Source organism: Alternaria atra (assembly GCF_907166805.1).
Source record: "Alternaria atra isolate CS162 genome assembly, contig: 34, whole genome shotgun sequence".
Lineage (NCBI taxonomy): Eukaryota > Fungi > Ascomycota > Dothideomycetes > Pleosporales > Pleosporaceae > Alternaria > Alternaria atra.
In genome coordinates, this window is record NW_025091333.1 from 1,503,925 (window position 1) to 1,525,971 (window position 22,047).

General features: G+C 50.2%; 9 protein-coding genes across 9 annotated transcripts; 5 read left to right on the plus strand and 4 right to left on the minus strand.

Moving 5' to 3' along the window:
- Positions 1 to 2,925: 2,925 nt before the first annotated feature.
- On the plus strand, positions 2,926 to 3,528 carry ALTATR162_LOCUS10927 (uncharacterized protein; the record flags this gene model as incomplete). The annotated part of the gene is made up of 1 exon (XM_043318567.1): positions 2,926 to 3,528. The coding sequence occupies one exon, from the start codon at positions 2,926 to 2,928 to the stop codon at positions 3,526 to 3,528; it is 603 nt and encodes a 200-aa protein (XP_043174502.1).
- A 229-nt stretch (positions 3,529 to 3,757) lies between these two features.
- On the minus strand, positions 3,758 to 5,218 carry ALTATR162_LOCUS10928 (uncharacterized protein; the record flags this gene model as incomplete). The annotated part of the gene is made up of 1 exon (XM_043318568.1): positions 3,758 to 5,218. One exon carries the CDS (start codon positions 5,216 to 5,218, stop codon positions 3,758 to 3,760), a length of 1,461 nt encoding a protein of 486 aa, XP_043174503.1.
- Positions 5,219 to 6,005: 787 nt separating this feature from the next.
- ALTATR162_LOCUS10929 (uncharacterized protein) lies at positions 6,006 to 6,763 on the plus strand (the record flags this gene model as incomplete). The annotated part of the gene is made up of 3 exons (XM_043318569.1): positions 6,006 to 6,273; positions 6,328 to 6,694; positions 6,742 to 6,763. The coding sequence occupies 3 exons, from the start codon at positions 6,006 to 6,008 to the stop codon at positions 6,761 to 6,763; spliced, it is 657 nt and encodes a 218-aa protein (XP_043174504.1).
- A 933-nt stretch (positions 6,764 to 7,696) lies between these two features.
- Positions 7,697 to 8,833, plus strand: ALTATR162_LOCUS10930 (uncharacterized protein; the record flags this gene model as incomplete). The annotated part of the gene is made up of 5 exons (XM_043318570.1): positions 7,697 to 7,937; positions 7,998 to 8,231; positions 8,290 to 8,353; positions 8,403 to 8,568; positions 8,627 to 8,833. 5 exons carry the CDS (start codon positions 7,697 to 7,699, stop codon positions 8,831 to 8,833), a joined length of 912 nt encoding a protein of 303 aa, XP_043174505.1.
- A 3,633-nt stretch (positions 8,834 to 12,466) lies between these two features.
- Positions 12,467 to 13,061, minus strand: ALTATR162_LOCUS10931 (uncharacterized protein; the record flags this gene model as incomplete). Its single annotated transcript, XM_043318571.1, has 6 exons — positions 12,467 to 12,515; positions 12,566 to 12,637; positions 12,688 to 12,712; positions 12,764 to 12,810; positions 12,858 to 12,882; positions 12,929 to 13,061. 6 exons carry the CDS (start codon positions 13,059 to 13,061, stop codon positions 12,467 to 12,469), a joined length of 351 nt encoding a protein of 116 aa, XP_043174506.1.
- A 553-nt stretch (positions 13,062 to 13,614) lies between these two features.
- On the plus strand, positions 13,615 to 14,607 carry ALTATR162_LOCUS10932 (uncharacterized protein; the record flags this gene model as incomplete). Its single annotated transcript, XM_043318572.1, has 2 exons — positions 13,615 to 14,172; positions 14,224 to 14,607. 2 exons carry the CDS (start codon positions 13,615 to 13,617, stop codon positions 14,605 to 14,607), a joined length of 942 nt encoding a protein of 313 aa, XP_043174507.1.
- Positions 14,608 to 15,631: 1,024 nt separating this feature from the next.
- On the minus strand, positions 15,632 to 16,486 carry ALTATR162_LOCUS10933 (uncharacterized protein; the record flags this gene model as incomplete). Its single annotated transcript, XM_043318573.1, has 4 exons — positions 15,632 to 15,703; positions 15,763 to 15,942; positions 16,002 to 16,255; positions 16,309 to 16,486. 4 exons carry the CDS (start codon positions 16,484 to 16,486, stop codon positions 15,632 to 15,634), a joined length of 684 nt encoding a protein of 227 aa, XP_043174508.1.
- Positions 16,487 to 17,019: 533 nt separating this feature from the next.
- Positions 17,020 to 17,999, plus strand: ALTATR162_LOCUS10934 (uncharacterized protein; the record flags this gene model as incomplete). Its single annotated transcript, XM_043318574.1, has 3 exons — positions 17,020 to 17,251; positions 17,307 to 17,575; positions 17,637 to 17,999. 3 exons carry the CDS (start codon positions 17,020 to 17,022, stop codon positions 17,997 to 17,999), a joined length of 864 nt encoding a protein of 287 aa, XP_043174509.1.
- Positions 18,000 to 18,268: 269 nt separating this feature from the next.
- Positions 18,269 to 21,043, minus strand: ALTATR162_LOCUS10935 (uncharacterized protein; the record flags this gene model as incomplete). The annotated part of the gene is made up of 1 exon (XM_043318575.1): positions 18,269 to 21,043. The coding sequence occupies one exon, from the start codon at positions 21,041 to 21,043 to the stop codon at positions 18,269 to 18,271; it is 2,775 nt and encodes a 924-aa protein (XP_043174510.1).
- Positions 21,044 to 22,047: the final 1,004 nt, after the last annotated feature.

A 22,047-nucleotide genomic window follows, 5' to 3' on the forward strand; every position in this document is an offset into this window, starting at 1 on the left:
GGTCGCACACGCTGTGGATGGATGCGAGCTCCTTTGAGGACGACATTGAGACGTGCATGGGAGACTTTTGGGATTACAAGATTCCCGATGGCAGTCATCTGAAACCTCTTTGTGTCAAGATATGCTGGCCATGTCAAGCCCCGCTGACGGGTTTGCGGTTGCGTTGTTACCGTGTCTGTGCACCCAACGATCGGCGTCAACCAACGATCAGGGCACAACATTTGCAGTAGATTTCTACGCGTAATACCACAACAACCATGCCAGGAATTCAAGATGCGCCTGAGAAGACTCGCAAATTAAAGCCAGGCGATAAACTTGTCTATACAAAAATTGCAGAAAATCATTGTGTTGATCGCAACACGTTGTCGCGCGCGCACCGAGGTGTGCAGTTGCCTCACAGCCCTGCTCTGATAGCTGGGTCAAGCGCTTCCTGCACCGTCACCGCGATCGGCTTACCCTCCAATGGACCACCGGCATGGACTCTAATCGCCATAACGCTGAGTCACAATGCAAGTACCAGTTGTACTTCGAGGTTCTACAGCAGAAGATCACTCAATACGACATTGCGCCAGAGAACACATACAATATAGATGAGAAGGGCTTCGCGATTGGCACAGTTGTCAACAATCAAGTAGATCGGCATATTTGATTCCTATATAGGTTAGCACTTTCCCAATCAGGATCGAGTTATACCTAGATAGGAATCAAGTATGCCGATCTACTTGATTGTTGACAACTGTGGCGATTGGGGTGCTGGGTAGAACCAAACGTGTGTTCAGCAGGCGTCAATATAAGAAGAAGGAGGTCAAGCAGGCTCGTCAAGATGGCTCACGTAAGTGGGTGAGCCTGTTGGCCGCGATCTGCGCGGATGGTACTGCTCTTCCCCCTGGCATCATCTTCGCGTCAAAGAACTCCACTATCCAAAGCCGCTGGGTGGCGGATATCGAGGCGGGAAAGCACGCTATCCACGTCGCCTCATCGCCATCAGGATGGACGAACAATGATATAGGGTTGGCTTGGCTTGAGCAGGTGTTTGACCGATACACCAAGCCAAAGGCACGGCTAAGGTATCGGCTCTTGATTGTGGATGGCCATGGGAGTCATCTAACCCAGGAGTTTATCGAATACTGTCACCAGAAGCGGATTATATTGGCAGTATTGCCTCCTCACAGTACCCAGACTCTTCAGCCGTTGGATGTAGTCTGCTTCAAGCCTCTCTCATCTAACTACTCCTGTGAACTCGACAACCACCTCCAGGTATCTCAGGGCCTTTCTCCACTGTCCAAAGGTGACTTCTTTGCCCTGTTCTGGCCTGCCTGGGTATCCACGTTCACTGAAAACCTCATATCAAAGGCCTTCACAGCCACCGGCATATCCCCAGTGAATCCCGACGTCATACTCGATAGGTTCCGCCACATAAGCCCTGACAGCTTAGAATCAGTCTCCTCTGGCTCTACGGCTTATTCTGCAGAGGATTGGCTCAAAGCTTGCACCACACTTCAGGCAGAGGTGAAGGATTCGCGCAGTGTGGGAGCACGGAAGCTGGGTCAAACTATCCACCATCTCTCATCTCAAGTAGAATTACTCCAAGTTGAAGTAGATGGCTTACGCAAGAAGCTCTACCAAAACAGGAAGCGCCAGAGGCAACCCAATAGGCAATTAGACCTGCAGCAGCATCAGGAGTTTCACGGAGGTGCGATGATGTGGTCTCCTCGAGCCTTCCGGGAGGCGCGCGCGCGCATGGCTGTTGCAGAACAAGAGGCACAAGAAGAGGAGCTCAAAAAGGCAGAGACGAGAGAGTTAGCTGCTGCTAGTAAACTCTACAAGGAGAAGATTGCAGAAGAGAAGCGTGAGCAGCGGGCAAGAGAGAAGGCAGCGAGAGACCAGGCCAAGGCAGAGGAGCGAGCAGCCATCGATGCGCGCAAGGAGCAAAGACGCAAGGATAAGGAGGCTCGCGACGCTGCAAAAGCTCTCAAATTATCCTAAAGAGGTAATTGTCTAATCTCAAAAGCTTCTGCTGTCAAACAGAAGCCTGCGCGTCGTGCTGTGGGTGCGCGTAGTCACCCAAAGCCTGCGACGCCTCCTCTACCACGCCCAACTATCACGACACGCAGCGGCCGCACCGCCACTAAATATCCGTAACTTTGTATGAGAAACTTTGTCGCATAAATCTATAGATTAATTGTCGCAGTCTACGTACAGCTTGCTCGGTCCGATAAGTACTCGGTCCTATGTGAACAGAGTTTCACCATAACCCTGCTGACATCCGATCATTCCGGTATATCAACACGTAGACTTACTTCAATTCAACTTCAGTGTTCCTACCAATTTCTACTGCCTAATAGCCTATTACTTAAACCGTGATATTAATCTACTAAAATATCTCACGATATTAACTATTGTGTGTGGCTCTATAGCCTCACTTTTGTGGTGGCCGTACAGGCTCGGAGCGTGCATTGGTTGACTCAGTGCATTGGGTGCACGGACACGGTAGTGCCGAGATGCTGGCCAACCATGCCGTCTTGTCATAAAGACCAGTATACTTGAAAACACAGCCGGTATCCCTATGCCATCGGCCACTATGAGTGTCGCAATCGGCACTGGCCATCTGCAAAACCATCAAAGGTCGATTCGTGCGCAGGCCCGAGGCTATGTGCGCAATCGGAGGGCAGGGAGGCCGTAGCACATCTTGACTCAGCCGCGCGGTCTAGATTCACCCGAAGCACTTCACCTGGTGCAATAAGCAAGAGCTGAAGACCGAATTCCTCCAAAAAGACCTTCTAATTTAAAAGAAATAAAATAGTTGCCACGAGTCCCGTCTTGGTTGCATAACGCCCTACTACACTTCTAGTTATAGTAGACAAAGAGCCGTCGTTGTCTACAATGTTCCAATTCGACTCCACTCCAGCGCTCATAGTGGTCGACATGCAGAACGGCTTCTGCCACAAGGATGGCAGCTTCGCAAGACTAGGAATATGGACTGACCCAACAACGATTGTTCCTCGTATCAATGAGCTACTCTCCGAGTTTCGCGCTACTGGACTCCCTATCTACTTCCTGAAGACAGGATACAAGGCCGACTACTCGGATAGACGCGGTCGCGATAGACATGATCGACTCGAACAATTCCAAGGTCTTTTACGGGGGTCTTGGGATGCCGATATTCTAGACGAACTCACGCCTGAGCCCGACGACAATGTCATCAATAAGACAAGAAATTCTTGCTTTCTTCGCACGTCGCTGGAGAATACACTAAGAGAGCGAGGAGTCGACCATTTGATTTTGACTGGGGTGGGAACCGATGTATGTGTAGAGACGACGGCAAGAGATGCCTATCAATTGAACTTCGCCGTCACTACCATAAGTGATGCTACCGGGACATGCAATGAGTCGGACCATCTAGCCGCTCTGCACGCCCTGCGAAATTTTGGTGGCATAGCGTCGACATCGGAAGTGATTGAAGCCTTGGAGAAGCTACGAAACTCAGGAGCTTGGACCTTCGGTGCACGTGCTTGCGCGTTTGCCTAGTACTTAGCGTATAGGCCACACAGCTCAGTAGAGAACTCGACAGTGATTACACAGACTTTTCACCACTTTTCGATCACCCTACTTCGTGATCTCACACCATGGAAGAATGCCATAGACGTGAGATGATACCATATATATTCCAACGTCGAATTGCGCCATCAGGAAGTATTTCCATGGCTTAAGTTTGATCCTGTAGACTCCACTCACATGCGTCTTCTAGGAGCCCATGTCACCATCCAAATTTCTCCACCGCGACCTCTACTTTAATGCCCTTTCTGATCATCCTGGCGCACTCGTTCCTCACTGTCCTATTCAAACCATCCGGTCCACTTACGACAACACTAACAATATCATTCTGCTCCTTCAAATCTTCAACCTGCTCCCTCAGAATCGCCCGTATGTCCGGTCGTCCATGCCGACGAGTCGGTGGCGGTACGACGAGATGCAGGCCAAGCTCTCTCAGCTCATCAAGTTTTTCTTGTCCAAGCCAAGAAATGTGCGAGGTGTCTTGGACAATCCAGATCAGGCATATCTGTTGCTCTCGTGGATGCGGGATTGCATTCTGATCAGGTGTGGCATTGTGATGCAGCAAGGACCACAGCAAAGGGTACGCGACTGCGATCCCCGCGCCACCGGCTACGATGATGCACACATCGTTGTCACGGGCCATCTCCAGTGTGCGTAGAGAGCCATAGGGTCCATCGACACAGATCCTCGTCGACTGCGTTTTCTCTGCGTAGTGGAGAAGATCTCTTGAGAAGCCTCCCTTAGCACGAATGATAAGATTGAACCAGCCGCATGTCTGTCCTGGAGCTGGCGCGGCAGATGCAATTGTAAAAGGATGATATTGGAAGCGATATTTCCTGTCCATTTCAGGAATACTGATGAAAACATGTTGAGATGGTTTCCAGCCGTACTCCGTATTCCCGCCAAAGATCTTACGCCAGAAAGATGCGTCTCTGGATTTCATAGGCCAATCTGCAGAAACCAATACCGTCTGTCCGTCATCCGAGACTTGCAGTCGCGCCTGGGTCACATGGCGCTTAATGCACAATCTCCAGACAGATCTATCCAGTACAAAGATTGCGAGAGCAGCAAGGATGAATTGTCGTGAGGGGGGATTGTGCAGCCAAAGCATAATCAAGGCCCCGGCCTGCAACAGCACATGGAGCCCTAGAAAAGCCTCATACCACCATACCCTAAAACTTCGAAGAGCTGTCAAGTACAACGTCTGGTATGCAAGCCAAGTGCCAACACCCCAAAGGATGTATGGAATTAGCAAGTATCTGATGAGCCCTAGTCCTCTAGGACGATGGAACTCATACCAGCCCATGAGCATAGCTCCGATGTGGACCACTGCAAGAAAGCACATCCATTCTCCCAGCCGCCGGTGAAGGAGGTTCATGTTCTCGTGGGAGAATCCGAAAAGGAGCTTGAGGGGTTGGTTTTTGGCTGCGAAGAGGTATAGCCAGGGCAGGTTATTGATGAAAAGGAGGCCTGCGCGGTCGCCGATGAGGTCCCCGCTCGAAGGTGGCAAGCCGACCTTAAAGACGAGGTAAAAACCTTGTAACATGAAGAGAGCGAGGACGCAGAGGGTTGTGGAATTTTCGGAGAGGGCCCTGTGGACGATGGGCAAAGGTGCAGGTTGGTAGGTGAGGATGTATCTCGTCCAATTCGAAAGCATACTCATGCATGAGGTCTTCTTTGATGTGCGGTCTATAGCGTGCTCCTCGTCCTGAAGTCTAGTCCCCTCGTCAGACTCTTCCGCTATTGCATCTACCCGCGCACTGTTGCACGGAATTGACCTTGAACTTCTTTCATCCTCAAGAACGATGTGATACTTCTCACATCTGCTTATGGCTTCCGCGTCTTCTCTCTTCTCGCCTACTGTCGCCCTTGCCTTGCGTCTCGATCTCCCTCGTCTGCTATACCACTTTGCCACCGCAACAACGAGAAATATTGTAACGATCACGGGCTGATATGTGAGCAGTATCCAATGTTTCACCGTCCCAGGTGGTAGTCCGGGCATCGTGATCTGGTCGGATGGTGATGGGTGGTTTCCGTCTTGTGACGACGAGGCCACGGTGACAGAGTGGATAACTGATTGCTGGAGGAGATGAAGAAGGGGAGATACATCAATACCGTACCTTGTAGACCCCGACAAAGACCTATATGTGTAGGAAATACGAGACTCCATTCTTTCGCTGCACGCATGCTCCGAGTGAAACACGCCGAGCGGGTACCCCGTCAGGTTCTGCTGAGCCTCTGCTCGGCAATGCAGCAGCCGTGCGTTGCAAAAGATAGCGTGGTCGTGACCTCTCTGAGTCATAGCCAAGGGCGTTGAGCCGATCACAATCCTCGCGCTGCGGTAACCAAGCCTTGTTCCGTACCCGATTTGTTCGACATCTCAAAAGTACGCACTGAATGAATCCTGCGCCGACAGCATCGGAAATTGGTTCCAGTTCTCTTTCTGAATCATGCGCTGGTTCGTCACTCCAGCATATTACGACAAACTTGAGCAGAGCGAGACGATACTCGATGATACACCACCAAGAACTACAAACAGTACCGACAAGGCTCGGCGGGTTCGCTTCCTACTTTGGTCGACACTCACCAGCTTATCGATCTTACTGAATGTTCTTCTGCTTGGGTTTGTCTGGCTTTGGACGGATACATGCAACGTGCATACAGGTGGTTACCGCAATGTCTCGATGAATGCAAATTTCAAAGCAGCATCGGCATACTGTAGGATAAATCCGTAATCTGCCGACTTGCCTTCCATCGGCTAAACAGTTCCAGCTCCGATCTTTGATAAGGTCGACATGCAAGTGGGTCTCACGACTGTCAACGGCGCAATGCACGACAACACTTCCATCTGGCGAAAGCCACCATCACCCGAGGTCGATGCAGCGTGGGACAGCTTGACAAGGGGAGGCCTCGAAATTATCACTGTGTCGGCAGCCGATATCGAGCTCTCTGGCAAAGATCCGGCTCTCAGCGTCAAAGCGCCGCCTTCCTGGGATCAAGGACCAGATGCATATTTCGCTCAGATCGACATCTTCCACATCTTGCATTGTCTAGATGGAATCAGGAAAGAGATGTGGTCCGAGTATTACTATGACGATCCATCGGATGCCATCCGTCGCGAGCTCAAGGCACATTGCCTGCACGCAATCCTGCAGAATCTCCTGTGCACAGCTGACGTAGGCATAGTACAATACAACTGGATGCATGACGACAGATATCCAGAGTCAAGAACAATACCTGTCCCGGACTACAATCTGGTCAAGCAATGCCGCAATTTCGATGCGTTGCTCGAATGGACTATTGACCGAAGCGTGCCTGGTTGGCAGAGCAAATGGAGCGAGCTGCAAGTTCCCGAGGATGCTGTAGTGTTACCGGGCGACATCATCTTGTAGACAGCGAATGCTAGACGCTTGTTACGAGGAAGGTTGTAACATATACTGTGTAGGGGGTTGCAGCTGTAGCGCAATGAAAGACTTAGCGCTCGGTCAGAGACTCGGCTCGGTGTTTCCGTCCAAAGTCATCGTAGATACCTTAACGACGTTCGTAATTCTAGTGAGATGACTGTATTCAACGTCCGCGGCCTGTATCGAATGCTCATGCCATGCTCAGTTGAATAGCAGTCTATGCCGTGATTGCATTTATCGTGAAATTAGGGTCCTTTTTATATTAATTTAGGTTATAGGATGTCGTTGGTTTTATGGAAATCACGATAATAGTGGTAGGGCTCGAACTAGCGCTTCTTTTTTATTTACTCAGTCACGAGGTGTCGTAGGTTTTTCACACAAAACCGATATAGCTGCCCGCTCTGGCAACGAGCATTTGAATGCGCGAGCAACGATTATGCTGGTTGATACAGAACTATTGAAGTCGGAATGAAGCCTATGACGATTGGAATAGCCGCGGCGCTGGAGTATTTTGAATGGGTAGCTCAACATTTGCAGCTTGATTTACTCTCTAGTCTCCCTTAGGCGTAGTAAACAGAACTGTCTTAGCGTCTCCCGAAGCCCGGGTGCGTTTTGAAGAGCTCAATACGTTGGGCGCTGCAAGCGAATCTCGAGAGATCTTCCCCTGCGCATTTTTTATTAGAGTCCTTCTGATCATAGCCTTCCGCCAACCATTTGGCTTTATACAGTATCAAACGATGAACATAGACTATGAGAGGGTCGCGGAGAACGACTCGGATTCACACGATTACAGCAATAAATTTGAAGAAAATGAGGGCCATACGCCATTCGTCGGCAACCCTCGTTCTGGAAAATGGGGCCTACTATTGACGTTGCTCAACATCGTCCTGTTTACCATATCGGCAACAGTCTGGGGTATCGCCTTCACCGACCATCTTCCGACCAACAGTCAGGCTTTACAGAAGGTTCTCTATTACTGTTCGTGTCGTGACCTTACAGCGGTGATAAGAATGCAATTGCTAACGAGAACTTCCCCAGCTCCACTGCTTGACAAGATTGAGTTTCAATTCGAGAACAGAAAGGTCGAAGGAACGCTGTTCGACGAGGAGACCCTGTCGAAAGATGAGCTCCTATTGAGGTCTCACTCGAACGATGCTAGCGATGCGGCGTGGGCGGCCTTGTCCGTGATTGAGAGGATTCCCATGACAGCGGAGGAGGTTCGCAGACTGGGGAAAGACCCGGATACAGTTGTGAAGATACCACCAAGCTACGGTTCGTCTGATCTGCGATTTCTTGGGAAGGTAATAGCTGAGAAGTACCCAATCCACAGGCTTTGGTGACAGAACACATGCTGTGCAGCTTGACGCGCAACATAATCTGCATTGTTTGGACACGTAAGATGCGGCCGTCCCTCAAGATACGTCTGCTGATTCTGTGGAGCAGGGTCCGCAAGTATGCGTATCGAGAATACTATTTCCCAGAAGCGATAGATACAGGAAACGGCACCAGTCCTCTGACAGAGCTCGATCAGGCTCATCTATCACACTGCCTGTCAATGCTCCGGCAGGCGCTTACATGCAATCCTAGCCTCGATATCATCACTCATAATGTAAAAGCTCATACATGTCTCACACCGATATGACGTACCATGCTAATTGTTTGTCTAGTGGATGCGGACTCAGCTATATCCCCCTCCAGACTTCGCCGTCAACAGGAAGTGTATCAAGCATAGCCAAATTTTGGAATGGCAGGCGAGAAACAAGATTGAGAGGGAGAACTGGTGGGAGATAGGCGAACAGGGACCTGGCACGGATGACTATGTTTTAGAGCCACCTGCGAAGCTTCTGGACTGGACTATCAGACTCAATTCGTAGCACTGCGAGCACAATCACGACATCGGGGCAAGCTCAGGCAATGTTTATGAGAAGGCATAGCTAAGCGCAGTAGGCAACCTTTTCACTCCTGCATATAGACGGCATCGTCGACCAGCTGCGCTCGGTCTGGGTCTTGGAAGGCTATACAATCCAGAAACTTTCCTATTTCGAATTCTTGCAAATCATTGCAAATGCACAAGTCCTCGTGGCTTGACCGACCGCTCGTCTTGAGAACGAAAATGGTCACCAGCAAAAGTATCGTGCACTCTCTCCTCCAACTATGATCTGTGCGAATTCGCAAGACATTGTGAGACAGTCACATAGGTAGTGCGTACAGACTCATCGAATCGCACCATGCTATAAACAGCCAGCTCGATAGCGTCTGCTTGGGCGAAGTGTACATGGTAGACGGTGCCATCCAAGATGGAACGAATCATTTCGTCCAGTACCGCTCGTTCTGTATCGAAGTGCCCCATGTACACTGGACGTAGGAGTCCGCAGCCTCGGATCCAGATCGGAGACCTGAGCCCTCGCCGAGATCAACGTTCTCGGTTTTTTCGTAAAAAGTGACTCCACCCTGTAATCTAATAAACGTAAAGAAGACCCTCAGTTTAAGTTTATTGCCTACAATATATAGTTAGTAACGTGAGCGGCAAGCGAGCTGCGCACCCGTGCCAAGACTACGTCTCATCCACCTTCTATCCTCATGTCTCATGTCAAGATGGGCGATGAAGACAGTGATCATGTGACTGATGTTGCATGACTAATTAGCGTCAGTACTTAGTCTTAGGTCTCACTTTGACAATACGATAACTCTTACACCCCCAAAGTTTTGACATCTCAACAACCTGATCTTAAGCTGCTTCCTCGTGAAGACAGGATCATCCTTGCTATCCAGGCTATTGAATCCGATGCGTCATGAAGCCAGCGACGTGCTGCCGTCATCTACAATGTGTCTGAAAGCACCCTTCGGACGCGACGCGCCAAAACCACCTCACGACGTGATTCTCATCCTAACTAATCGAAGCTCCAAATGCACGAAGAGCAGATGATTGTACAGTACATAAGGAAGCTCGATGCACGAGGCTTTGCCCCTACGCTTAGCTATGTACGAGAAATGGCCAACCAGCTGCTAGCTGCTCGTGGTGGTGGCCAGTTGGAGAAAAATGGGCCAGGAACCTCGTACGCCGAAAGCCTGCGATTAAATCACAAATCACTAGGCAGGGCAATCATCAGAGAGTTCTATGCAGCAATTCAGCGATAATTAGTCCCTAGTTTAACCTTGTACGCAATGTCAAAGCCAAGTACGGTATTCAGGACGAAGACACCTACAACTTCAACAAGACTAGCTTTCAGATAGGCGTTAGAGGGTCTGTTAAGGTGGTGACAGCGTCTGAGAGGCGTACTAAGCCGCTTGGAGTTCAACCTGGCGACCGTGAGTGGATAACGCTTATTGCTGGCATTAACGCGATGGGGTGGTCAATTCCACCCTTCCTTATCCTCAAAGCAAAGCACCACGACCAGGCCTGGTATCACAACAACCCTAAGGATTGGAGGATAGGTGTCAGCGACAACGGTTGGACAACGAACGAGCTTGGTTTTGCCTGGTTGCAGCACTTTATCCAGCACACAGAGGCTCGCACAGTAGGTAGTCACCGCCTGCTTATTATCGATGGCCACGAGAGCCACCAGTCACTTGCCTTCCAAGATCTCTGCGAGCAAAGCAAGATTATTACCCTCTGTATGCCTCCACACTCGTCGCACATCCTACAGCCGCTTGATGTATGTTGTTTTGCCCCGCTAAAGCAGGCGTACAAGAAGGAACTTAGAAGCTTGGCAGATAGCCACATCCACCATATTGATAAAAAGGCCTTTCTAGCCTCCTTTGGGCTAGTATTTGACAAGGTGTTTTCAAAGGACAACATCTTATCAAGCTTTAGAGCAACTGGCTTAGTTCCACATAACCCAGATGTGGTGTTATCTAGGCTTGAAGTACAGCCTCGTACGCCAACGCCACCTGCACCAGGGCCTACCCCCTGGCAACCTAAAACACCAAGCAACGCCTGGGAGATAGAAGCTCAAACAACGCTTATTATGAAGAGAATAAGAGACCACAAGAGCTCATCACCTGACTCTATCATTGAGATGGTGCTGCAGGTCAAAAAGGGATCAAGGGTGAAGGTGCACTCACACACGCTGCTTGAGGCTAGAATAGCCAGCCTTGAGGAGGCAAACCAGGCAGCGTCTGAACGTAGAAAGCGCGAGAAAAAGCGGATCCAGAAGGGAGGAACCCTATCGCAGGCAGAGGCAGAGGATATAGCTGGGCAAAGGGATGTTGAGGCTCAGTTAGAGGCGGAGAGGCGTCAGGAGAGAGTGCGCACAGGTAGTAGTGCAGGGGGTATTCGACGCTGCAAGAACTGTGGCGAAGCAGGTCATAACAAGCGCACATGCAAGAGGGATGCAGCAGAAGTAGAGGACTAATTTAACGTACTGTGCACCATAGTACGATGTTATAGTAGTGAGTTGTTGATGTGTTGGGGTGGATGGCTGCATTTAGTGCGCAGCTCGCTTTCCGCTCACGTTATAGCTAAGAGCGACTTAAAATTTATTTAATACCTAGATAGCACCTACTAAACTAGTTATTTTATTATTTATAAAGTAACATACCTCACGGGCGAGTTGCCCGTGAGGTACGTTATTAAAAGTTAGGTAATTTTATCACGTTTTATTTAGGCTCCTTTTTTAAGTACGTCAGGTTATAGGGTAGCGTCACTTTTTACAAAATCACGATAACAATTTTCCAAGATCTATGGTCGTGGCATATTGCATAGTGATGCAGAGCAATCGATGTTGATGACAGTGTGTCCATCAACCAAGTAAGTTACTTGCTTGACACCAGGGCTCCAAGCAACTGTGGACCCTCTGGACCGACCGGTTCAACCGATTGCTTTAACGTAAGCAGATCGTCTTGGGGTGATTGGCCAGCGTCGCGCGTCAGTGCTTAAGGTTCCAACTAATTTGGTCTGGCGCACTGTACTGCTCTAGCGCCCTGGTGTCAAACAAGTAACTTACTTGGTTGATGGACACACTGGTTGATGATAGGTAGATGAAGCTCACTGTAGACTGATCCAATTATGGTTGAATCCTTTCTGGCTGGAGCCTACCAGGCTCCGTCTATACTTCAAGATCTGCTATATCGCCGCTACATCTCCAATTTCCGACACGAGTCAAGAGTGCTCTAAGGGTTGCTGGATGAAGTGAAGCTATCAGCTATGTTCTAGGCTTTTTGTATACAAAAGATTTCAGCCTTGAGAACACTACTGGTGATTACAGGAGATCTAAGCTGCCTGAACTTGTATAAGGCTATGTGTAGTGAAGCAAGACTGCAAAGAAGCAGGTCAGAGAAAGCGCGGAACAGAAATAGACCTTCGAAGTGCAGCTAGCATTGCTTGTATTCTAAAAGAGTGTGTTCTAAAAGAGTGAAAGATCTTGCGGTCGAGAAGAGGCCGTACAGAATAATTCCATCACCAGTGCTCAATTAGCACTCAGTTCACGGTGATGACTGCTCGACTAATTGCTCGGTGTTAGCTATTGCGCGCAGTCACGTCTATGGCTCCGGGATATTTACGATCTCTAACCCAGGAGCCCACCCTCGTGGTTGTAGAGCAAAGTTGGGGGCTTTCTAGTATGTTTCAGTACAGAGACGATACAAGAACAGAACTTCATTCTTACGCTCCATCCACAGCGTCCACGTTACGACCCAAAAGACCACCCTCGTGGTTGTAAAGGAGAGTTGGCGGCTTGCTACTCCTTTTTAGCATGTAGTCGCCTCGAGAACTGAACTGAGTCCTTACGCTTCATCGACGGTTTTTACATCACCTGTCGAAGTTAGCTATTGCCTCAAATGCTGGACTGTAATACTAGACTTACGACCTAAAAGACCTCCCTCGTGATTGTAAAGCAGAGTTGGTGGTTTGCTGTCATTTCTTAGTACCTTGTCGCAAGGACTGGCGCTTTTCCTTACGCTTCATCGACGGTTTTTACATCGCCTATGAATGTCAGCTACTGCCTTGACGACCATTCGTAAAGACTCACGACCAAGAAGGCCACCCTCGTGGTTGTAGAGCAGGGTTGGTGGCTGAGCGTTCTCAACGGCAGTGATGGGAGCAGCCGATGCGACCGCAACCAACGCAGCAAAGAGAGCCACGATCTTCGATTGAGGAACCATGTCGTTTCTCGAGGGTTCGTATTGATTGATCTGTTGTGTTCAAGAACGTGCTACGAGGAGTGGTAAACTGCGAGGTAGCCCTGGCCGTGGACTCAGCTTATATATCGCTGCAATGCTCTTTTGCTCACAACCTTGCTCGTGAACGATGAGAGCAACTTCAGAAGCTTGTTGATTGTCTTCCCTTCCCGCCTTCGAGTGGATCGGCGTCATTTCATCGACCACCATCGCCATCGCACCATCGCATAGCCTGTCACGCGGTAGGAATGATCTGGCAGCTAGATGCTGATCCGCAGAGAGAATGAGCGACCACAGGGGATACTCTAGATCGGCGCTATGCAAAGTCAGTCGCTCCTCGAGACGCCATCTACCTTAGGCGCACTATGGTGTGGTCTCCGTCTCCCGGTAGCTCCGGCAACCTCCTCTTTCCCGTGATCCCACGTCAAAACCTCTTCTTACTAGTAGCATTCGCTACTTTCTCTCGCAACCCACAAGCACGAAGACCCGTCGTCAATCGTCGATACCTATACTGGCATCTGGATATCTACACGGCGAGATGTACCCAAAGATCAAGTACGGAGGAGTCCCAAATGACCTTTCCGACGACTCTGATGAGCCGACGCCTCGTTTCCTTCGCGCTCCCGGCAAACGTCCAGCACGCACATACACCCTCATTTTTGCACTCATCTGTTCTCTCGTGACTTCCAATGCCCTTACTTGGTTCTGCACTGCGAAGTTATGGAGATCCAATGATGTCCAGAGAGCCACTGATGCTTGGGAGATGGTCCATGTCGAAGATGGCTTGGGACTGCCTACTTCGCGTTCGACATATGGTATGCTTGTACCCATCACGGGTGGTCAAATCATGCTAAATTCCGTTCTAGCTGGTCTCGTCTACGACACCGCGGCTCTCTTAGAATCCCACACTCCATACACCGATCACAATGATACTTTGCGTGACCAGATGTGGCTCGATATGGATTTAGACGCCGGGATGGTAGCCCTGGGTGATGCTGATACGGCACGCTGGGGCTTGCCAGAGGGGCAAAGGTTCCCCTGGGACGACTCCAAGAGCATCTACCTCTTACAAGCCCACCACAGTCTACACTGCGCGGTCAGTGCTGCAACCTTCAGCCATCGCATCGCTCGCTGACAATAGCAACAGCGCTCCATCTACATTTCTCTCATGGAATATCGTAAAGGACTTCGACAGAGCCGAAGACATTCGCATATCATTCATTGTCTCGATACACTACGTTCCGACACACTTTGTTATGCAGACGATACTCCGAGAAGGACGAGCGGCGATATTCATCACGAGGGAGAGACTGGCTATGCGCAATACCGCAAATGTCGCAACTTTGACAAGCTGGATAACTGGGCCAAGCAACACACGGCCTGCTTCCGCTACGACCACGAGGCCGAAGGTAACGCCTATCCGGAGATCCAGAGGTTCGTATGGTGCCCTGAGGGAAGCCCATATCGGAAGGAAGTTGACAAATACTTCGTGGTCGACTACGATACCCCAAGGGGTAATGGTATCATTTGAGATAGGCAGTGGCTCAGAGAAGTCAGGAGCTTTGAGGTGTTGACATGTGGTGATCATATGAAAACATGTAGTTTGGTGCTGAGGAGGAGGAACCGTGGTTCACGATAGGAAACAGTCCTGGATTTCGACCTTGGATGTGATGCTGGATGTAAAGACAGTTAGCAAAGGAGAGTAGAGTTATAGAATGTTAGTGACGATCTCCTTACGTGATATCGGTTTTGTGCGAAAAACCTACGACACCCCGTGACCTAAATTAATACAAAAAGGACCCTAAAAGACCCTAAATTCAGCGTAAGAAAATTATGTAATACCTAATATATAGTAATAAATTATTACGATATTATATTATACTAGTAATAACCCTAAGTTTAGGGTTGTCTAGGGTCCTTTTTGCATCAATTCAGGTCACGGGATGTCGTAGGTTTTTCGCAAAGCACGATAATTTCAACGTGTAAGCATAGGGTGGTAGTAGTATAAGGTCACATGAATGAGTGTATCCTTCTGTGTATGTACAAATGTGTGATCTGAGCTCTTAAGTAGTCGGACGCATTAGTCATGCCTGCAGAGCAGTCATGTGATGCGGTCCTAGGCTTACACAATGAGATAGCACTGTAAGCAGCACGACTTTCCTTCGTAACATAAAGAGCCTACAAAGCGACTATAGAGCACCTTTACAAAACATCATACGGTCTAATGTTAGATTGTATTCGAGTGCAAAGAGCTACAGCGCATAGCCATAACAGGCTGAAGTAAGTAAGAAAGTAATAGGGCTTAGTTGAATCAAAAGAGCACAAAGAATGTTAACCAACCATGTTTGTTCATCCATCCGTCAATTTTCCCACTTCATATAGCATCTCTCCTATTTGCGATGTACTCATTAACCTTATCCTGGTAAGGTGAGTCTATCGGACAGTGCAGCCACTCTTCGATGTTGCTTTGACGGGCTTTAGCAGCTCCTAGGTCCTTGAAGCATGCACTGTTCTCCCTAGCTATTCTTTCAACTCGAGACCAGTCGCGGCACACCCTAATATGCAAAGTCAGTACCCGTTGGTATACATGCGATGAAGGATTCGAGGACAGGATCCTCGCAAACATACTGTTGCTACGTTAGTACAAATCTTTACAGTGTGACAAGGACTAGAGAGAGCTGCGTACCCGCACCTGTCCGGCTTCAGCTACGGCAGTGTCGTTTAGTAGCATTACACTGTTGACAGATCGAGGCGTTGTATCAACTGTACAAAGCGCGTCTTCCCAGAGCACGACAAGTGAATGGAGAGCGTGCCCATTAATGGCCTCATCGCCGGCAAGCTCGCGTAGCATTCGGTAAATAACTTGCTAGACAGTGTTAGTAAGTGCTTTCACAATTTTATATCTAGAGCTGCTCAAGCGCATACTACACTATGCAAGCTATGATACCCGTGGTAAGCATATACTTCCTTTGACGTGTCCCACGGAAATGGTTGCGAAGGGAGTAGTCCTTCGCGCGGGAGTGCTGCAATCGAGTTGCCCGGGTCGTACGCATCTATCACATTCTCCACAGTCTGAAGAACAAGAGCGTCGTCGTAGAGCGTCGGGGGATACAGTGATTTCTCAATAGTGTTGATTGACTCGCGATAAACAGAACCGTCGTGACTGTTGTATGCAGAAGCTTCGATTATCAGTTTGGGGTACTTCGAAACTTGATCTGACAGGCCCACTGACCTAGATGTTGCTTGACCCAAGGACTGCTCAGACCGATCAAAAGCGCTTGTAGAACATTCACCACGCTCGAAGAAAGAACAAGGTAGATGAGCACGTTGGATTGGCATAGCTTTCGGAGCCAAGGATGACGAGGTTTTTCGTCGTTGCGGCTATGGCCTCGACCGCGTTGGAACAACATGTCTTTGCTCTCTTGAAGTGCTGAGAGAGAGTCTTCTCTTCGTGAAAGTGAACTAAAGGGTGACGTTCGTTTACATGACTGAAAATGGGAAAGACATGTACTGCGGTTGCAAGAGGCGGGTCTGCGGGATCCCAGACTCAGCGAACTGGCCCGAAGGTAGCGCTCGAAGTATTTCCACAAAAGTGTCGCTTTCTCTGGCTCTGCACAGCCCGAGGCGCTGCCACATGGCACTCGGCGTCCCGCACGAGCGTGCATCTGCTGTACCTCGGCTTTAGAACGATTAGCTTTGCATGAGCACGGAGGTGGCTTGCGAGTTTCGTGCGAGCAAGACCAGCGCTCGGCAGTACTACATAGCGGCCGCCTGATCAACGAAAAGTGTCGTACACGAGCGCTGTAGCGGCTGGTTGTAACGGCCGTGGGATGGCCGGGGTCGCTCTTAACCTAGAGCGTTGATAAGAGAGAAAACATGGAGTGTCTTACTCCCTGTAATCCTCTCATCGCATTTTGTCGATATCGGATACACTTCTAACGAGATGAACAACCACAGTACCAAGCCATCGCTGGAGTTGAGCGATGGTGAATATCGTGACGACGAAGGCCTGCTTATGGCCAGCAAGGGAGACGAAGGTTGGGATGAAGGCCAAAAGACGCCTCTTGCTTCTCGCCAGCGCAATGCATTTGCATTGTGGACGATTCTCCTCTCGTCTCTGGCCGTGAATTTTTCACAGACATGGTGGCTTGCTGGTGATGCTATTCGTCACTCGCGTAAGGCATTTGGGATATGCTGCATTTCTTGGAGCATCGGAATAACATTGAACAGTGGCTTCACATTCTTCGGCTGGGCAATCTGCGACATCCGTCTGGGGCGAGTCTTTTGACATTGTCTACCGGCCACTCTATCCAAAGGAGCAATACGCTTATACAAATCTGGGTTCGCAAGTCGCCGACGAGATGTTTAGGTCATTCGACCCCGACAAGGGCGTGGTAGCGTTACCTAAAGGGGCACCACACGTCCTGCCTTCCAAAGAATTTCCATGGGATAAGACAAAGGAGGTCTTCGTTCTCTCTGGCTACCACAGCCTGCATAGTGTGGTGTGTATTGTCAACACCCCTTACCATGAAGTGACGCTAATGCCTATGGAATGCTTAGAAAGTACTGTGGAGCGAGCTTCGCAAGCTGAGTAGCGACAAACCACTGACTGCCCACGTCCTACACTCGCTGCACGTACTGTGGCAAGACACTCTCTGCGCAGCACGTGCAGACCCGATGACGATCTCAGGGATCGTGACCGATCGGGTCCTCGTGGACAAATTCAATCAAACACGCTTCTGTCGAGATTGGAGGGAGCTCGAGCAACTCCGGAAGGACAACACGGCTTGTTATAGAAAGCTCGTAGGGTCGAGCGGGTCGAGCGAGAAGGAGAAAGACCCGTGGGCAGAGTGGCAGTTCTGTCCGGAAGGCTCGCCTTATCAATCAGCTGTGGACAGATATCGAGAGCAGCAGTCGAGATAGAATGCACACGCGATGAACCGTTTGTGAATGATATAGTTCAGCTTAGTGTCACAACATAACAACCAGCACGGACCATGATCTCGCATTGTCCTGGTCCGTGCGCTGTGCAAGCCTGAGGCATTGTATGTGGACGAGCAAGCAGTAGTGACAGCCAAACAGACAAACTGTAGCTGAGCACATAGTTGAGCAGCAGACAAGGTCACTCGATTAATATACCCCGGACGTTCGCTGTGACGGCTGAACACCTGCAAAGTCGACTAAGCCCAGCCCTACGTCTCCTGGAGGCACCTCAACTCCCTTGCAGCATGAGCTTTACACTCAGGCGTGCAACGCCGGCCATTGGCTCTACACTGACACAGTTTCCCGCATCGCGAGATGCATTTGCAAGGTAGAGCTTGTATCTCACAGCTCCGCTTCTCATATTCCGACAGAAACTCCCGTTCAAACTGAGGCCCACGAGTGAAGCGCGAAGTATTTGACACCACTGCTCGATCAAGCTGTTTGACCAGTGCCTGAATATGATTCGGCCAGGGCTTATTCGTAGACTGCTGGTTCTTAGCCATCCAAAGCATGTTCTCGAGAATCTTGTTGACACTCAGCTCATCCCACAACATGCCGCCCTCCATCAAACTGGTCTCGAGCGTTAGGACGGCATGAATGATCATGGACCCAGCAGGCATGAGCAATGTTTCATCTGGTTCGATCATCAGGGTTCTGGCCTTCCCTCGAGGGTTATAGTTATCGCCGTATCGAGCCAACCTTCTCAGATCGTCTTCGCTGAGATGCTGTGGTGGGACGAACATCCACGCCTTACGGCCGCAGAAGCTCCTGACCCACGTGCCGTTCAAAGCATCCAGATGTGCGCCAGAGAAAGCCCCACGGAGACCGAGTATGTTGAAGCAGATGCACCAAAATATATCCAGCTCTTTGGTGGTGACCTGCTTTCTTGCGTCATCCCAAGCTTCGCTATGCACCAGATCTTCCAGCAGGCGGTAGCGTGGGAGAAGAGTAAAGAAAGGCTTATCACCTCGAACTATTCCGGGAAGATTCAGAGCATTCAAAGCAGCATCGGACGAGGCCAATGTCTCTACAAAATCCTCGCCGTCGATGTCTTCGAGCAAGTGTGTGTATGGATTCCTGACCTGTAGAATATGGCCCGCGAGCTTGCGTCCGAGGGTCGCCTTGCAGTGCTCCCACGTCATCCAATTAGCGTCTCGTACAGCGTTCTTCATCAAGATGGGTCTGTCGAAGACGACCCCAGCATCCGTGTAGCTTTGAAAGGTGTCCGTTGTCAAGCACCACACGTCTGCGTCCTCTTTGGAAGCAGTTGAGAGTGAGCTATCATCTGGGTCAAAGAACATCGTGGCCAGGCGGGTTGGTGTAGCCCAAGCTCTCAATGTGTTCGACTTGGCGTCGATCTTGCGGCGTTGAGCAACAAGATCAGAGATTTCGTGTATTTGCTTGAATCCTTTCATACGCTGCTGTTGTGCCAAAGCTTGATCTTCTCCAATTGTCCAGACGGACTGCGGCACATAGCCTGCTTTGCACTGGCCTTCACAGAGTGGGCAGTCTGACGAGTGCAGCTCGCCATTACTGTCGGACATGTCCATCCCGTCATCATCATCATGTACGACCGGCGTTTCGACTTGTCCTTCTAAGGCGTCGCTTTCGTCATCTGACTGAGTGTCAGGCGGTGGGGACATGTCGGTCTGCTCTGTTCCCGCACCCTGCGGCGCCGCACTCAGCCCGCTCTCACTGTGCATGCCAGCATCTTCCGTGTCAGCATCACTCAATGCGCTGTTCTTCAGGGACGGCTGCGAAATTGCCGCGGCCTGTTTGTCGACTTCTTCCTGATCAGATGCATCGGTGTCAGGCGATTCACTAGATCCGCTATCACTCGCTGAGTCAGAACCTTCGCTGTTTGAATCATCGGGGCCTTCAAGGTCATTCGCCTCAGTCTCTGAAGTGATACCGGATTCCGGTGAGACCATAGGCGGCATCGTTTTGGGACGTTTATTGGCGTCGTTCAACAAGTCATTCTCGCACGATCCTGTGGTAGAAGCCTTAGATGTCCCCGCAACATCGCCGACACGGCCCATTTGTATGTCGCTCTGTCCAGACCACTGATCGGTCTCGGACGTTGGAATTCTAACGTCATCTGATCTTGGTCGTTTGGTGGATTTGCGGATACCCGAGGGATATCTTTGCGGCGGTCGACGCAATGTATCTTCACGCACGATGAGACCAGCCGTGTCGCAGGCGATCATGCATTTGCTCCAAAGACTCTGTGGCCGCGCCGAGAGACTCGACCCGTCTCGAAATTGGATCGTCTCTTCCGTTGCCGTGGTCCAAAGCGTGACGGACTCTTCGGCCTCCTCCAAGCTCTGTAGAGTGATACCACCATGCTCCAGGACGCCCTTTTCTGCCCAATCTATTACATTCTTCAGATCCGCAGCTGTGATCGGGGAGTAACGTAGCCCTGGCAATCCTTGGTCCACTTCATTTCCAATAGTTTGCCAGGTGCGCGTACTCGCTGAAAGCCTTCCTGAGAGGACTAGCTCATGCCGAAGCACAAGGACCGCGTTGAGATATCTAACAGCCGTTGCCCAGTCTGCATACAACTCGGCGACGGCCCAAAGTCGTTCGAGAAAGCTGCGTGCCCGGGATGTCCAGGCGTATCGCTCCAAGACTCCTGCACCCCAGTGAGCTCCGACTTGGGCGATGAGTCGAAGGCATGCAGCGGACTCGGTACCACTTTTGCTAGCGGGATCGCTATCACGCAAGGCTGCGAGCGCCGTGTAGGCAGGCGATTGCTCTGGAGGACGCAGACGTGTGCTCAAAAGAGCCGCTGCACACCCTGCTAGATTTGTATGATCCGCTGCAAGCTCGTCCGCGATCGCTCGGTGGATCGTGTCGCGTTGATCACGGTCGCTGGCACCGTCCAGGCGTTGGCGATATTGGTCCAGGCGATGAACCGCTGTGATACGCCTCGCTTCTTCTCGCTCGTTGCACACCAGATGTTGATTGTCCTGTGGCGAGGCCATTTTCAGAGACAACTCGAACGCAACTCGAGGATGAATTGCAGTTAACGTGGCCAGAGCATCGAAATTTCCAAGCGCGCGGCAATGAATCAGGGCCGCTGGCACTCGAGTACATGCTGTTCGCGTTCCTGTAGGCTACGGAAGTCCGATATATGCAGGTTACGCAGCCTAAGCTTCCAGCGCGGAAGTAAGACTTTAGCCGCGCAACTGTGTAGTACGGGTGACCAAGACATCCAAAGTACTTATAACTCAAAATACTAAAACCTAATATTAGGAATACTAAATCTAAAACCCTATACTATATTTGTCAGGACCTAGGGTCTGACGGTTCGTTCCGGCTTACGCCAAGCCGCTTAGAGGTATATAGACCTCCCAACCGCTACCTCACATCAGTAGCGGTTCGTCTCTAGCCTACGAAGGCAATATACTCTTACCTCAGTTATTCATGTGCATCCAGTGTCTCATCTAACGATACGGCCTGACATAATCATCCTATCTCAGGTCAACGGATAACATATCGTATTATCTGACAAAAAGCTAATTAAATACTGCCCTTACAGTTAAGGGGTAAGGGTGTAGAGATCAGGAATAAAATCTCTTATTCTGTTCTGGGGCCAAGCATTCCGGGAATACGATAGAGGGGTGCGGCGTTGTGTTGTATCCGCGCCTACGCCATGTACGAAGGTTGTGAGGGTAAGTTTTGTCGCCAGGGAAAGCACGGAATCGTTTTTAAAGGCTCTGATTGGCTGGAGTGTCTGTTTTGTCTCTTCATTAGTCTGGATTACTTTTCAGAATGCGGTTGAGCCGTAGGAAGAGCCCCCGGGCGACAAAACTTACCTACTCAACCAAGTATAATCATCTAGTAAGCGCTTATGCGGGACGGGTGCGCGGATACAACGGACGTGCATGGTGCAGCGGCGAGTTGCCTGCAGTTGACTCTCAAGTGTCCAACTGATCACACTTCCTCGCTGAGCTGGCTTCCGATAAGAAGCAATGAGGTTTATCAA